This window comes from Hypanus sabinus, chromosome 3 (genome assembly GCF_030144855.1).
Source record: "Hypanus sabinus isolate sHypSab1 chromosome 3, sHypSab1.hap1, whole genome shotgun sequence".
Taxonomy (NCBI): Eukaryota; Metazoa; Chordata; class Chondrichthyes; order Myliobatiformes; family Dasyatidae; genus Hypanus; species Hypanus sabinus.
The window spans coordinates 67,918,418-67,936,283 of NC_082708.1; the positions used below are offsets into that span (position 1 = coordinate 67,918,418).

The following is a 17,866-nucleotide window of genomic DNA, read 5'->3' on the forward strand; positions in this document are numbered from 1 at the left end:
TGAGGGCAGCATCAATGGTAGAGGATGGTAAATCCTGTTCTTTTAAGGAGGACGACATCTCTGATGTTCTGGAAAGAACATCCTCATCCCAGGAACAGATGTGGCAGAGACAGAAGAACTAAGAAAAAAGAATGACATTTTAGTTCGTGACAGGAAAGTACTGTCGAGACTGCTGTGAGAGTCGGTAGGTTAGAGTTTTGTGTTTAAGGCCTAGTAGTCTCTTTCTGAACAAATATTCCACTGCTGGTGACACTTACCAAAACCAGCCTGATCACTCACAAAACATTGTTTTAAGAGACCTTTTCAAAATGGTTACTGTTTCCAGCCCACAGTGCTAAAAATGTCCAGTGAACATCCACTGCAGAAGAAACAACCAAAGAAATTAACAACTTTGCACTACTTTCCAAGTAGGTGAATGTGTATCTATTTCAGCCCCTCAGTAACATATATAATGGAAGCAATGCCTGTTTTAGAACACTTGAATTTTACTTGAACCCTGAGGCATGAGACAGAACATCAGGAAATGCTGTTATTGTCCAAGGACACAACAAAGACTGGTTCTTCCCCTTTAATAGAGCTACAGGATTAGGAAGCTTTGAAAAACCAATAGATACCAACTAAGAGATTAATCAGGAGAGAAAAGATGAAATATGAAAGTGAGCTAGTCAGTAATAAAAAAGAAGATACCAAAATTTTTTTTTCAGTTATTATGAGTAAAAGAGTGGTGAGAGTATATATTGAACCACTGGAAATAACACTAGAGTGTTACACTGTACTACACTGTAGAAGACACCAGTACTATGCCAGAAATTTGAGTGTCGAGGGCAGAAGTGAGTATAGTTGCTATTACTAAGGGGAAGATGCTTGGGAAGCTGGAAGGTCTGCTGGTAGATAAGTTGACTACACCAGTTGGATTACACCCCAGGTTTCTGAAAAAGGTAGCTGAAGAGATTGTGGAGGTATTAATCACTAGATTCATTGGCGTGTGGCCAAGTGGTTAAGGCATTGGTCTAGTGATCTGAAGGTTGCTAGTTTGAGCCTCAGCTAAGGCAGCATGTTGTGTCCTTCAGCAAAGCACTTAACCACACATTGCTCTGCAACGACACCGATACCAACCTGTACTGGCCCTTGCCCTTCCCTTGGTCAACATTGGTGACGTGGAGAGGGGAGACTTGCAGTGTAGGCAGCTGCCAGTCTCCCATACAACCCTGCCCAGGCCGGCACCCTGGATATTTTCTAAGGCACAAATCCATGGTCTCTTGAGACTAACGGATGCCTATAAACTCTAGATTCTGGAATGGTTCTAGATAGCTGGAAAATTGCAAATGGCATTCCATTCTTGAAGAAGGGAGGGAGGCAAAATTTTAGGCCAGACAGCCCTACTTCAGTGGTTGACAAGCTGCTGGAGTCCATTATCAAGGATGAGGTTTCAGGGTACTTGGAGGCACATGATAAAATAGGCCAAAGTCAGCATGGTTTACTTGGGAGGAAATCTTGCTTGATAACTCTGTTGGAATTTTTTGAGGAAATAACTGGCAGCCCAGACAAAGGAGAGGCAGTAAATGTTGCTTATCTAGATTCTTGAAGGCCTATGGCAAGGTGCTGGACAAGAGCCAATTCAGAAAAGATACTAACATAGATAGAAGACTGGCTGACTAACAGGAGTCATAGAATGGGAATAAAGGGGGCTTTTCTGGTTGAATGATGGTGACTAGTGATGTCCTGCAGGGGTCCGTGTTGGGACTGCTTCTTTTCATGGTATATGTCAGTGATTTAGATGATGGAACTGATGGTTTGTAGCCCGATTGGCGGATGACACAAAGATAACTGGAGGGGCAGGTAGCATTAAGGAAGAAAGGAGTCTGCAGAAGGATTTTGATAGATTAGGAGACTGGCAAAAAATTGGCAGTTGGAATACTGTGTAGGCAAATGTATGGGTCATGCATTTAAGAATAAAGACTATTCCTAAATGGGGAGTAAATTCAGAAATCTGAGGTGCAAAGGGATTTGGGAGTCCTTGTGCAGAATTCCCTAAAGATTAACTTGTAGGTTGAGTCAGTGATAAGGAAGGCAAATGTAATGTTAGCATTCATTTTGAGAGGTCTGGAATATAAAAAGAAGAATGCAATGCTGGGGCTTTATATGGCATTGGTCAGAACACACTTGGGAGTATTGTGAGAAGTTCTAGACCCCTTAGCTAAGAAAGTATGTGCTGGCATTGGAGAGGGTCCAGAGGAGGTTCATGAATATTATCTTGGGAATGAAAGGGTTTACAGACAAGGTGCATTTGATGGCTCTGGTCCTGTTCTCAATGGAGTTTAGAACAACGAAGGGGATCACATTGAAACCTATTCAGTATTGAAAGACCGAGACGAAGTGGGTGTTTCGAATAGAGGGGGAATCTAGAACAGAGCCTAGTCTCAAAATACAAATATGTCCCTTTAGAACAGAGGTAAGAAGGAATTTCTATAGCTAGAGGGTGATGAATCTGTGGAATTCATTGCCACATACAGCTGCGGAGGCCAAGTCATTGGCTATATTGAAGACAGAAGTTAATAGGTTCTTGATTAACAGGGGGGTCAAAGATTACAGGGAAAAAGCTGGAGAATGGATTTGAGAGGGACAATAAATCAGCCATGATAGAATGGTGAAGTAGTTTCGATAGGCTAAATAGCTGATTTCTGCTCCTATGATTTATGAGAGTGTACCACCTGTCTCCAATTTCAAAGGAAAAGATATTGGGGAGATTTCTCATGGCTTCATTTCAGAAATGATAAGCTGGCCCCCTTCTTATAGATTCCATGAATGCCCCCTTCTCATAGATTCTGAAAAAGTGTGCATTTATATTTTAGTTTAGTTTTCCTTTAATATTTCCTTTATTTGCACATGTTTTAACAAAGGCTAAGATGTATTGTTTATATCTCATCTGTTTTCATTGTGATTTTATTTCTTCCCACCAATAAATTCATGTCCTTTTAACAATGGAGGTATCCAGACCAATTTTAATGTCAAATAACCTTTAAACTGATGTACTTTGTATTCTGAACATCAGTGCCAAGGGAACTCTGACCCACAACAGTCACTTTGCACTTTCAACCATAGGAATAATGATGCAAGAAATATTGTAAGTAAACCTGGAGAGTTCCTAGTGCACTCATTTTAATTTGCAGAGTAAGTACATTACATCATGATAATGGCATATAGGCTAATTAGCATTCAAAGGGAAACTATTTCTTTAAGCCAATTCTTCTGATGCTGGTGGGGAAAATAAAATCACTCAAACTCATCTAAGTCAGACTGGTATCAATGTAGCAACAACATATTTTTTAAACAGATGCTGCCACTTTAAAACAGAGGCCTTGGTGACCATCTCAAAACCAAAGTCTCCGTTTCTGTGCTGATTAATACCCATTTCTCAAGATTCTGGCAGAAGCTCTCAAAATATTTCTTCAATGGACTTTCAGCCTCACTTTCCCATTATACCAATATGGCAGATTAAATATGGGAGACACAAGCACAGTAAGATCGACAGATAAATAGACACTTTACTGATCCCAAGGGAAATTAGTGTCACAGTAGCATTACAAGTGCACAGATATAAGTATTAAAAGAGAAGTAGAAAGGATAAGAAATAAGTTACCATGGGGGGGGGGGGGGGGTCATCACTTTCCCAGCTATAGGTTGACTCATTATAGTTCCTAATGGCTGAGGGTAGAATGACCCCATATAGTACTCTTTGGAGCAGTGCTACAATTGGCTATTACTAAAAGTGCTCCCCTGTTCAGCCAAGGTGGCATGCAGAGGGTGAGAAACATTGTCCTGAATTACCAGGATCTTCCGTAGGATCATTCCTCTGTTCTACCACAACCTCCAGTTTGACACCTATAACACAGTCAGGCTTTCTAATCAGTTTATTGAGTCTGTTGGCATCACCCGTGTTGATGCCATTGCCCTAGCACACCACTGCATAGAAGATTGTACTAGCGACAACAGACTGGTAGAACATGTGAAGGAGAGGCTGCATACTCCGAAGGACCTCAGTGTCCTCAGAAAGTAGAAGCAACTCTGGCCCTTCTTATACATAGCCTCTGTGTTGGTACTCCACACAAGTCTGTCATCCAGGTACACCCCAGGTACTAGTAGGTCCTCACCACATCCACGTCCTCACCATCAGTAGTAACAGGGAGCAAAGCAGACTTAGTCTTCCTAAAGTCCATCACCATCTCCCTTGTCTTACTAATGTTGAGCTTCAGATGATTCAGCTTGCACCATTTGACAAACTCCTCCACCACAGCTCTGTATTCATCCTCCCGTCCTTCCTTGATACACCCAGCTATTGCTGAGTCATCAGAGAATTTTTGCAGATGGCAAGAGTTTTATCTTACAAAACAAAACAAAGCTCTAAGGGAAGAATACATTCCATCTTAGGAACTATCTGCGGACATTAAACCCAGAGTGGGCTACCACTTTGCAAATTACCTTTTTTAATACATTAGTGTGACCCTCAGCTTTTAGTCACAATCACTTTAATTACCTGCATCACTCCCACATTGACTTCTCTATTCTCAACCTTCTTCACTGCTCTAATAAGGCTAATTGTAAACTCAGTAAGTAATACTACACCTTCAGAATACAACCTTCCATTAACAACTCTGCCATCCCCGCTTACATTACCTCTGAATCAAGGTCAATTTCTTGTTTCATCATCCATCTCTCTTGCATTACACCCTTTCCACTACTATTTTGCAGCTATTTTGGGGGTCTTAGCTTATTTTCTACCTCTCTGCCATTTTGACCGCTATCCCCATGACCCTTAATGTCCAGAAATCTACCAAACTGTGTTTTGAATAAATAAGGTGACTGAACCTCCATAGCCACAGGCAGTAGAGAATTCCAAAGGTTCACTACCTGATTGAATTTATTTTGTGATAAATGACCCACCACTTATTCTAAAGCTGCACACTCTGATCCTAGATTCCTCAGTCAGAGGAAACATCATTTCTCAGAAGAGCTTGTTGAAGTCTTTATACGTAAAATATAACCAAGGTCATTGATTCTGTTTAATTCTTCCTACCAAAAAGTTATTCAAGAAAATATGACTCACACAAAATGCAGAGTTCATTGACATTGGGATGAAATCAAGAGCACTTATGTCAAACATAAGAGGCACAATTTGGAGTTCATCAAACTGTGACTAGGTCTCTGTACGCGATACACTCATTTCTTTTGGCTTTCAGTGGAATGTGGCTTGGATACTAGGCCTTATGTAAGCTTGGCAGTGCTGAGGAGTCCATGCATGTCAGTGCTGTCAGACAGCTGCTGAGTCTGCTGTGCAATTTACTCTCCATCTATTACCTTGGCCATACGTTATACAGCTAAACCTCTGTCAGTACATATAGCATTGTTTATTTTTTTCTCTTGTGGCAAGATCTTTCAATCCAGAGACATATTGTGTTTGCAGTTAATTATTCCTAGATTCCCTCAGCAGGCTCATCAGAGCACTCCTAGATGTTCTTGGTAGAAAAGCCAAATGCTAATATGGTGAACTCCAGGTCATAGGTTATCTGTAAGGTAATGTCTAAGAAGAGATATCTTTGTGCAGTCAATTAAGAGTTCTCATGTTGGGTTTCCTGCAGAAATATTTCTGTTAATGTCGGTGCACTGAGGCCATACTAATGCAGCTAACAGACCAGATTAGAAATAACACAGACATATTTCCGGATGAACGCATCAGATCAGGTCGTATGTACAGAAATGAACAAACAGTTGGTGTTTGAGGAAGAAATTTTCAGCCATGAATCCCACAAGCACACCCTCCACTTCTGGGAAAGCACAATATATTAAAGGACCTCAGATATGTTGTAATCATGAGCATCTTCAAATTCAGCTTTGTAAATCCCTGCTGTCTGTCTCAGGGAAAGTCATTCACCACTTGCTCCCACTGGCCAAATAGCTACTATTCATAATGCAGTGTGGATTCCTTCCACCTAGAGGCACTATAGATGAGAAATTCATAATGTAACAAATTCAAGATAAATGCAGCAAGCAACATCAACCACCACCTCAAGCCCTTTCCTACCTCACTTAAAACTTCCATTTGCACAAGTGAGGGACTGTACAGCACCCTCCTAAAATTCAAACGCCCACAGCAATTATCTCCATCTTTCATTTGCTTCACAACAGTATGTAAGCCATGGCTATAGTTAAAGGTTTCTTGAAAGACTAACCCCAGTGCAGACAGGGGTTCAAGGGGGCATCATAGCTCTATCACGATTTTCAATCTTTAATGCTGCAATGCCACATCTCACCAATGTTTGCAGTGCAGTGGTACTGATCGATATGACTAATGGCAAGCTGCTCAACCACCTGTATAATCACCTTCAACAAAGCAACAAGATTATCTCAACCTTAGTAATTTTCATATGCACTTAGCATGTGCAACCGCATATATTAAAAAGCCGAATTCGAAGCCACTGTCAGTTTGACCACAAAAATCTTACACTCCACTGCCAATCCGCAATAAAGGTTCACGTGCAGACCCTGGAAATTGTGGACTGCTTTCCAAATCTCATGATTCAGATCATGGCAAATGTTGGCGTTCAAGATAAAGGTCACCATCACCTTGATTGTGCCACCACTGCCTCTAGCCAACTGAGGAAATGGACATTGAAACTCAAAACATCAAAGCAGGATAAATCAATATCTAGAAGCAAAGGAATCCCTGCCTTCTTGTATAAACCTTGGATTACTTACATCAGGCACTAGTAACACAAACACAAAATGCTGGAGGAACCCAGCAAATCAAGCTCCATCTAAGGAGGGGAATAAACAACCTGACTGTTCGTATATACAACCAAATGAAACAATGTTCCTCAACACCACAGTGCACCCACACCCACAAAACATATCATATACAGCACATAAACCAAAATGTTACCATAAATAAGTTAATAAAATATAATTCAAAATGCATGTAGTGTGCAGCACTGGAAAACAGTAAATGGCTTGCTGTCATAGTGACAAGACCTTGGTGGTGGCAGGGTTTTCAGGAGTTTCATGGCATGAGGGAAGTACCTCAAAGAGGGCCACACCTCGCCATGGTCCGGAGGTTTGGGTGTCTCAATAGGCAGCTTTGTTGGTTGGAGTCAGAGCTTCATGCTTTGGCTCTTGCTAGGGTCATCCATGCCAAAAAGGTCAAAAAGTAGAGGCCAGATAAAAGTGGTCACCAGTCCTCCAGGTTTGGGGGCTCAGCTCAGGGCTACCAATCCTAACTGGTAAAATAAAATTGTTACAAAGGCAGCAATGAAGAATTGTTCTACTGAACATCTAAGTCCAACGGTATTCCTGACACTCTACCTAGGACTTACATGACAGACAGTAGTAAAAACTGAGAGGAAGCTATTGACTAGATGAAGGAAGCCCTTTACACCAACAGTGTAATGGATAGTAATTAAGTACTGTATGAGGGAAGAAGATTTTTACTGTCCTCTGCAGGGTCTTGCAGTCTGATGCCTTGCATCTTCCACACCACACAATGATGCAGCCGGACAGGAACTTTCAATGGTGCTCCTGTAGAAAGTCAGAGAGCCTTGTACACCTCAGTCTCCTCAGGAAGTGTAGATGCTGCTGTGCCTTCTTGATTGGTGAGGGGATGTTGTGGAACCAGGTTAGATCGTCCATTCTGTGCACATGAAGGAACTTTGTGTTTTTCAGTCTCCCCACAGTAGAACAGTTGATGTGCAATGGAGGGTGGTCAATTTGTGTCTTCCTGAAGTCCATAATCATCTCTTTTGTCTTGACAACATTGAGACTCGGGTTGTTGTTCTCGCACTCTACCTCCTGTATGCCAACTCATCATTGTTGCTAATGAGGCCAACCACTATAATACCAGCAAACTTGATGATATGGTTTGAGTTGAATCTGGCCTTGCATTCGAGGCTATGGTATAATCAATGAAATAGTGTGATCGGTAAGTGAACTGGAAAGAGTCCAATAATAGCTGGAAGATGGGATGCTATAAGATCCATTACCAGCCATTCAAAGCACTTCATGATTGTTGAAGTCAGAGACACTGGGTGGTAATCATTTAGATCAGTTACTGTAGCTCTCTTGAGCACCAGAATGATGGTGGCCACCCACCTTGAGGCTTGCAGGGACATTGGACTTCTTCAGATTGATATTAAAGATTTCCGTTAAGACCTCTGTTAGCTGGGCTGCACACCCTCAGCACCTGTCCAGACCCGTAGCTTTGCAAGCTTTTACCCTAGTTAATAGCCTCCTCATCTGAGCTGCGGCCAGACAGAATGCCTGTTCCTCAGGAGGAGAGGCATCATTGTTGTTGACACGCTGTATAGACTTCGAATCAGTTCAGATTTGTATATCCTGCCACATAGGCTGTCTGTCCCTGGCTTCAAAAGATGCCTGTGGATTTTCTGTGCACTCTCATGATCTTCCACCCTGATGGCACAGGACAGCATTGTTCTTGCTCACCACAAGAGTCATCCTGCCCTCCAATCTGAAAGCTGAATTTCAATCCCAAAGCAGTGTATGAACCTCTGCAGTCAGCCATAGTTTCTGTTTTGCCCTGGCAGTGTTGTGTTTAATCACAGTAACATCCTCAATTCAGTTTCCTATGTTCCTGCATATTCAGTTTCCTATGTTCCTGCACATTCATCAATGTTGATGATCGTAGGTAGCTGTCTCCCTGAATGCGCTGTAGTCTGTGCTTTCAAAGCAGTTCTGCAGCACTGTTGCTTTCCCCGTAAACTGGTTTGATTCATTTAACCAGTGGTCTGTAGGCAGGAATTAGCAAAATGAATATGTGATCTGAATATCCAAGGTGAGGGCAGGAGGCAGTCTTCTAGGCTCCACAAACATTAGTAAAAACCAGGCCTTCTCTCCTCTGGTTGAGAAGTTGACAAGCTGGTAGAACTTTGGCAGGACTGTTCTTAAGTTAGCATGATTGAAGTCACCAGTAACAATGAAGACACCATCAGGGTGAGTGGCCTTGAGGCAGCAGATGGTGTCGTAGAGCTCCTGCAGCATTTCCACAGCAATAGAATGGGGGGGGGGGGGGGGGGGTAGCGGGGGAAGGGAGGGGGTGGTAGGCTGTAAACTTCAATAATCACAATAGCAGTTAACTCCCTCAGTAAGCAGAAGGGCTTGCACTTCACCCTCAACAATGCTATCTGCAGTGAGCAGTAGGCTGGTACTACTGAGGCATTTACACACCTGTTCTTATTGATGTAGACACAGAAACCTCCTCCATGGATCTTGCCTGAAATCACAGCATTTCCATCTGCCTGAAAGGAGGTTAGGCCTAGCTGGATGGCCACGTTTAGAAAGGTGTCCTGGAGCCACATTTTTGTCAGGATGAATCTTTCATCTTTCACTGGTTGAAAAGCAGATGCAGGTAATTCATCTTATTCTCTGACAATTAGACATTAGCGAGTAGAGTCACTGGGAGCACAGGCCTGCAGCGATCTGCTTCAAATCTCACTTGAATACTGGTGCACTTACTACGCTTCTGCCTTTCAGCACACTATTGCAAAAGACTGTGGCACGGAGCATGGACCTGCTCCTCGTGTTTGTCTGTAGCTGCGCAGCCCCTTTGTTGTTCCACTTGCTAGTGATGTAGACTTGCAGATTTTGTGTTCTTTCTGAATAGCAGTGTTTTCAGTCATAGAAAAGACAAACAGCACAAGAAATTTCACCATTAAACGGAGCCAGCATGCCGCCATCATGTGATGTCAGGTATGGGGTTAGGTGGGTGGGGGAGTGAGGATGAGATTAGAAGATGGGAGGTCCTTGATGGGAGGTAAAGGGCTGAAGACGAAAGAATCTAATAAAAGAGAGGATAGTGAACTATGGAAGAAAAGGAAGGAAGAGGGAAATCCAAGGGAGGTGATGAGCACCTGAGGAGAAGGGGTGAGAGGGGAACTAGAATGGGAATGGAGAAAAAGAAATTACTGGTAGTTGGAGAAATCAATGTCAATGCCATCAGGTTGGAGGCTACCCAGACCATTTAAGAAGTGTTGCATCTCCAAACTGAGTTTAGTCTCATTGTGGCAGCAGCTGGAGGCAATGGACCAATATGTCAGAATGGGAAAGGAATATCAAATTGAAATTGGTTGCAGGTGAAGTGTGGCCTCATCTGGAAGAACTGTTTGGGGCCCTGATTGCTGGTGAGGGAGGAGGTGCAGGGGCAGGTATAGCACTTGTCATGTTTGCAGGGCAAATGCTATGAGAGCGATCAGTCGGGAGGGAAAAGATGGACAAGGGAGTCACGTAGAGAGTAGGGGAACAGAGGATGGGTGGGAGCAAACAATGTGCTCAGTGGCAAGATCCTGTTGAAAATAGCAGAAGATTTGGAGAATGATGTAGTGGGTATTGAGGCTCGTGTGATGGTAGGTAAGGACAAGGGGAAATCTATCCCTGTTATAACAGAGGACATCTTAGATGTTCTGGAATGGGAGCCTCACCCTAAGAACAGATGCACCAGAGATGGAAGAACTGAGAGAATGGAACAGAAATTTTACAAATGACAGGATGAGAAGAAGTATAGTAAGTATAGCAGCGTCAGTAGGTTCGTAAAATGTATCACTAGATAGTCTGTCTCCAGAGATGGAGACCGAGAGATCGAGAAAGGGGAGAGAGTGTCAGAGATGGACCAAGTAACTTTAAGGGCAGGGTGGAAGATGGAGGCAAAGTTGATGAAATTCACAAGCTCATTATGGGTGCAGGAAACAGCACCAATACAGTCGTCAATGTAGTGGAGAACACACACCAATGCTGCCTCTATAAAATCCTCCAAATCCACTGGAAGGAAAATTGAACCAAAGTTAGCATCCTCTCACAGGCCTACATTGACACCATTGAGCCCTTAATACATGTGATTAACCCCTTTGCTAAGGTCACTTCACTGACATCCCTCACATCAGCCTCCCAAAATACAACTCTACAGAAGATGAAGGATGTTATCAAAGTCTTTTTGAAAATTTCAATGTCCCCACTGACCTTTGGGAATTTATGAACCACAACTATTCAAAGTAGAGAAGGAGCTGAACAGAATTTGTACTATTTCACAAATTACCTACCTATCCTTCCTATCACAAAAGATTCTGTAGATGCTGGAAATCTTGAGCAAAATGCTGGAGGAACTCAGCAAGTCAAGTAGCATCAATGGAGGGGAACAAACAATAGATACTTTGAGCCAAGACCTTTCATATGGAAACATCAACAGCTTATTGACTCCATTAATGCTGTCTGTCTGGCTGAGTTCCTCCAGCATTTTGTGTATGTATCTGTAGTTGTCTGCACATCTCAAATTGGTGATGTTAGTCACCTGGCAGACACAGAACCAGAGTGCAAACAAGTCATTTTCAATCCCAAGAACCACCGAAGAAAATCAATTGGAGGAGAGTGCTGTTGCTAGGATGTCCCAAAATCACCACCACAATCATCAACTTTGTATCTCTCTAGCTGTGCAATAGCGACAATTTTAAAACTCACTTTTCAGTCAGTGAAATAATTGTTACAAATGTGATTTAATAATATACAATTTCATAATTTCTCAGTGACACATCACTTTTCAAAATGCACTCAGCCCTATGTAGTGTCCAGTGAGCACAAAATGAGGCGTAAATTGCTCAGGAGGCAAAGTTCCAGGGCAAGAAGTTTAGATGGACAGCAAACTGCTGACAGGAAAACACCACATATACATATTTTCCCTTGTCTTCTTGGATTTGAACTGTGAACTATTGAGTGAAATGTTGGAGGAACTCAGCAGGTCCAGCAGCATCTAGAATAAACAGTCGATGTCTCTAGCGAAGACCCTTCGTCGGGACTAGAAAGGACAGCGAAGAAACCAGAATAAAAAGGTGGGGGAGGAAAGGAGGATAGCTAGAAGGTAATAGGTGAAGCCAGATATGTGGGAAAGGTAAAGGGCTGAAGAGGAAGGAACTTGATAGGAGAGGAGAGTGGATCATGGGAGAAATGGAAGGCAGAGGGCACCCAGGGGGAGGTGATACGCAGTTGAGAAAACGTAAGGGGCCAGAGTGCGGAATAGAAAAAGCGGGGAGAGAAAGGGAAATTTTTTTTTTATATAGGAAGGAGAAATCGATATTCATGTCATCAGGTTGGAGGCTACTCAGAAGGAATATAAGGTGTTGCTCCTCCACCCTGAGGGTGGCCTCATTGTGGAACAAGACGAGGCCGTGGACCACCATGTTGGAACAAGAATGGGAATTGGAATTAAAATATTTGGCAACTGGGAAGTTCCACTTCTGACCGATGGAGTGAAGGTGCTCAACAAAGTGGTACCCCAACTTACGATGGACCAACAACATAGAGACAGCCACATTCAGATGTCCCTAGCAAAATTCCAGGTGTAGCATTTTGACTGCTTGCAGGGATAAAGTGCCGGAAGAGATGAATGAAGGGACAAGACAAACATGGAGGGAATGATCTCTACAGAAAGCTGGGAGTTGGGGTGGAGGTAAGGATATACTTTTGTGCTAGGATCCCTTTGGAGATGGCGGAAGTTGCAGAGAATGATGTGTGAATGCAGAGGCTCATGGGATGGAAGGTAAAGATAAGAGGAACTCTATCAGTGGGAAGACAAGATGAGGGCAGATGTTCAGGAAATGGAGGAGATACAGGTGAGGGCAATGTCAATATTGGAGGGAGAGAATCCCCATTCTTATAAGAAAGAGGACATCTCAGATTCCTGGAAAGGAAAAAGATCCTGGAACAGATGTGGTGGAGATGAAGGAACTAAGAAAATGGGATAGCATTTTTACAGGAGACAGAGTGGGAAGAGGTATAGTATAGTCAAGATAACTGTGGAAATTGGTAGGCTTATAAAAGATGTTGGCCAACATTTTGCTTCCATAGATGGAGAACGAGAGATCAAGAAAGCAGAGTGGGCTATCAGAAATGGACCAAGTGATTTTAATGGCAGGGTGGAAGTTGGAGGCAAAGTTGATTAAATTGATGAGCTGAGCATGGGTACATGAAGCAGCAACAATGTAATTATCAATGTAGTAGAAGAAGAGTTGGGGTGATTACGGAGGAAGGCTTGGTACCTGGACTGTTCTACGTAGCAAACAAAAAGGCACGCATAGGTCAGAAGGCATGGTCAAAACATGGCAAGAATTAGAGCTGGGATCAGAGGGGGAAGGAGAGTTGGTGGTGTCAGAGAAGAGGGGAGTGTTGAGGTGTTCAGAGAAGGTGGGATGGATAGAATATGGAGGATCTGGGACCTAAGTGCCTGAAAGACCCAGAGTTGGAGAGTGTTGTGGAGGAAGGGGAGCCTGCGAGGCCCAGTGGCAGAGAGAAGTTTCAGTCTGGAGGTGCTGGCAGCCAGGGGCCAGGCTGGAGCCAGAACTAGAAGCCACACAATCTGCAGTCTGAAGGTGTCAAGGGTTGTAGGAACCAGATTTGCTGGTGGAATCCGAGGTCTGGATCCACTTGGGATCATTGGAACCTTGATCACATGCCACGCAGTGCATATTGGGTAGCTGTCAGCTCATCTCAAGCATCAAGTTACTACAAGTAGAAAGAAGGGAGAGAAATGCAGCACATGAAAATAAAGCTTTCTGACATGACTCATTATTTGTTGCATTAATAAATAGATTGGTAATTGTAAGAAGCAACAACTAAAACAAATACTCCTGGGATGTGCTCATCATTTCAAGCAACGGTCTTATCCTTAATCTTTTTCATTGGTTCATCTATCCCATAAGAACCACTGCCTGATTCTCTAAATTTTGTTCACATTGTTAAATGTTACCCCTTTTTTGACCTTCAATCATTTTTTGTTTCAGATTTGGAATATCTGCAATATTTTCTCTCATCTGAAATGAGCCCATAGGTCTCTGGTGAGACGGCACTTAAGAGTATTCTGTTCAATTCTGGTCACGTCATTATAGGAAGGAAGTGGAAACTATGGAGAGGGTGCAGAGGAGATTTACCAGGATGTTGCCTGGATTGGAGAACAAGTCATATGAAGCAAGGTTAGCAGAGCTGGGACTTCTCTCTTTGGAGTGTAGAAGAATGAGAGGGGACTTGATAGAGGTCTACAAGGTTATGAGTGGCATAGATAGGGTGGATAGTCAGTACCTGTTTCCCAGGACACCAATAGCAAACACCAGAGGGCATATGTACAAAATTAAGGGAGGAAAGTATAGGGGAGACATCGGGGTAAGTTGTTTTTTTTTAAACACATAGGGTTTTGAGTGCCTGGAATGACTTGCCAGGGATGATGGTGGAGGCTAAAACATTAGGGGTATTTAAGAGTCTCTTGGACAGGCACATGGATGACAGAAAAATGGAGGGTTATGGGGTAGTGTGGGTTTAGTACTTTTTTTAAAGGATTATATGGGTCGGCACAACATGGAGGGCTGAAGGGCCTGTACTGTGCCTATCTATGGTTCTTCTATGGATGTTAGGATAAATTTAAATTTGAAGGACAGAGGTCAGCCAGCAACTGAAAAAAAAAATAAAGATTTTGGGTCCATTGCTTCCCCATATCTCAAGAAAAGTCAAGGCTATAATTCTATCTTGTGCTTTCCTTTTATTTATGCTGACTAACTTGTTGAATTGCCAAAATATTCTGGGGTATGTAACACTCAGATTTGTTACTTTAAGAAGTCATTTATACATTTTAAAACATGCAAAGCTTTGCTGAAGTTATTTGAAAGCATTTCTGAATTTCTGAAATTAGAATTATACAGCACAGAGACACCCTCTCCAACTGGGCCAGCAATAGTCCACAACTTTCTATACATTAGCAATTCCAGTGCTTGCCTATATACTTATTAAAAGTTGTTAAGAGTCTCTGCCTCTTTTAGTTAAAATATCATTAAGCTATTGAACAACCTATAGTACCATAATCAAGTCCAATTCATCCAGCACTTATCAGTACTTCCAGCAAGGACTACTGTATTAGAAAATAATCTGGAAGGAGGCCCTTGGTTTTAGCACTTCAGAGAAAGGCCAGCAATAGAAACATTTACAGTTCTGCAATGGCTGACTTCTGTTTACTCAGCACATGCTACATATTGATCATAGGAGAGCATTTCACTGTGCAGCTACGATATTGTAGGCAAATTTATAGCATCTGGAAGCTTAAATAAAGCATGAAAAAACCTTACTGGAATTAAAGCAAAGATAATAAAAGAGAGACACACAAGAGACTACAGAAGCTGGAATCTGGCAAAAATAATCAATAAGAAATATTTTGGCCAGACCACTCATACTTAAGAATTTATTAATTACTTATACATATAAAAAATGGTTTTGGAAAGCCAACATACCTGCATCCGTAAATGGCATTGCCAACATTATGTTCTTTCAGGCGAATGTTAAACTCTACCTGCCTATTCTTCAGGTGAAAGAATAAAAGTAGTACATTTTCTTTCACACAGATATTAAATTAAAACATTATCCAGACTTGATCTATGGCCAACAAGAAATCAAACTCTGTTCAAGTACTTATTATGTTTTCCATGCCCTGCTCAACCCAGTTAATGTTAATAATAAAAAGCAATATCAAACAGGCTATTTATTATGTAAAACAATCTGATTTAGTTAAAATGCTGAGCGGGGTGAAGTACAGGCCACCAAAGAAACTGAATATTTTTCAGAATATACAAATTATTTGTCGTCATCATCATGCTCTTTGTGGAGGACCCATCACCCAGGTCATGCCTTGGTACCATCGGGAAGAAGGTAAGGATCTTGAAGGAACACACTCAATGATTCCTGAATAGATTCTTCCCCTCTGTCATCCAGTTTCTGAATGGACATTAAACCCATGAACACTACCTCACTACTTTGTATTTCTATTTTGCACTACTTAATTAATTTAACTATTTAGTATGTATGTACTTACTGTAATTCTGCTATTTTCCCATATTTATCATGTATTGCATTTTACTGCTGCCACAAAGTCAACAAATTCCACAAAATATGCCAGTGATATTAAACCTGATTCTGATTCTGACTGACTACAGAAATGCAATTAGTTTGTTTTTACAATAATTCTTTAACTTGACTGAAACTCCAACTAACATTACATGAAAAGATCCAGAATATAATCAATTACAATAGGCTAGCTTTAGTGGGAAATAGTAGCAGCTCCTAAAGTATCTAGGAATAGTCATCATGAGTTTGTGAGGAAGAGGTCACGCCACAGGAGCCTGGTTGACTTATTTGAGGAAGTAACAAAACATTTGAAGAAGGCAGATTTGTGGATAGAGAGTATTTGGATTTTAATAAGGCATTCAACAAGGTTCCTCATGGCAGGATAATTCAAAAAGTCAAAAGGCATGCAATCCAGGGAAACTTAACTGCATGGATTTAGATTTAGCTTGCCCACAGAAGACAGAGGCTGGTAGTAGATGGAGAGTATTCTGTCTGGAGATCAGAAACCAGTGGTGTTTCACAGGGATTTGTTCTGGTGCCCCTGCTCTTTGTGACTTTTATAAATGAGGAAGTGGAAGGGTGGGTTGGTAGGTTTGCAGATGATACAAAGATTGATGGTGTTGTGGATGGTGTAGAGGGTTGTCATAAGTTACAATTGGATATTGACAGGATACAGAGCTGGGTTCAGAAGTGGCAACTGGAGTTCAATCCAGGAAAGTGTGAAAGTTTGAGAGAGCTTCAGAGAAGGTGAAGAGGATATTTACCAGGATGCTGCCTGGATTAGACAGCATGCAGAAAGGTTCAGCAAACTTGGGTTTTTCTTTTCCTTTGGAGTGAGGGAGAATAAAAGGTGATTTGATAGGAATGTATAAGAATATAAGAGGTATAAGATGGTAAAACGAAAGAGTGGATAGCAAATGCCTTTTTTCAAAAGTGGTAATAACTAATAAAAGAGGGCATCATTTTAAGGTGATTGGAGAAAAATATAGGGGGATGTCAGAGGTGGGTTCATTTGCAGTCTGATAGTGCATGGAATGCACTGCCAGAGGTGGTGGTAGAGGTAGATATATTAGAAACAATTAAGAGACTTTTAGATAGGCACATGGATGAAATGAAATAAGGGAAGGGTTAGATTTATCTGTTATTTAATAAGCATGCATAATATTAAAATCATTAAAACAAGATTAGCTTTAGTGATAGAAGTAAGTAACATTTGCACAGCAAACACGAGGAAATCTGCAGATGCTGGAAATTCAAGCAACACAAACAAGATGCTGGTGGAACACAGCAGGTCAGGCAACATCTATAGGGAGAAGCACTGTCGACATTTTGTGCCGAGACCCTTCGTCAGGACTAACTGAAAAGAAAGATAGTAAGAGATTTGAAAGTAGGAGGGGGAAGGGAAAATGCGAAATGATAGGAGAAGACCGGAGGGGGTGGGGTGAAGCTGAAAGCAGGAAAGTTGATTGGCAAACATTTCCACAGACTTACTTTGGGTAATTCCTCTGTTGCAGAATGGGTAGGATCTCTGCATCCATATTTGTTTCAGACAGCAGCAGCTCTCTAAATCTTCCTGTAAAAAATAGGTTTGTAAAAATCCATAACATTTCATTACATCTGTGTTATTGTCCCTGAGAACTGAACTATTTTATTGCAATATAATGCACAGCAATCAATAATTTCCCTTCATTCTTCCATGTATGTAAAGTCTATCAACAACATTCCATTTTCCTTCTTGGGTTTCTGGCACTATTTTGTTTTTCAGTCATTAGCCAGTTGCAGAAAAACATGGCATTAATGGAATATCTGGGTTCTCTTGAATAAAATACTGTGTGAATTCAAATATGGCACAGTTGATATCATTGTCATCCCTAGAACAGATACTTACTTACTTACTACTCAAAAAACAAGTACAAAAATAACTTTTATATAAAACTAG

The 17,866-nt window shown here is 41.7% G+C and overlaps 1 protein-coding gene across 2 annotated transcripts in view; it reads right to left on the minus strand.

Moving 5' to 3' along the window:
• The window catches only part of LOC132391419 (NADPH oxidase 4), a 151,314-nt gene that overhangs the window by 28,789 nt on the left and 104,659 nt on the right, over nucleotides 1-17,866 (minus strand). For both annotated transcript variants that reach the window (XM_059964597.1, XM_059964598.1), the window contains exon 13: nucleotides 17,419-17,500. In XM_059964597.1, the coding sequence (XP_059820580.1) occupies nucleotides 17,419-17,500 (82 nt within the window). The remainder of the gene's footprint in view (nucleotides 1-17,418; nucleotides 17,501-17,866) is intronic.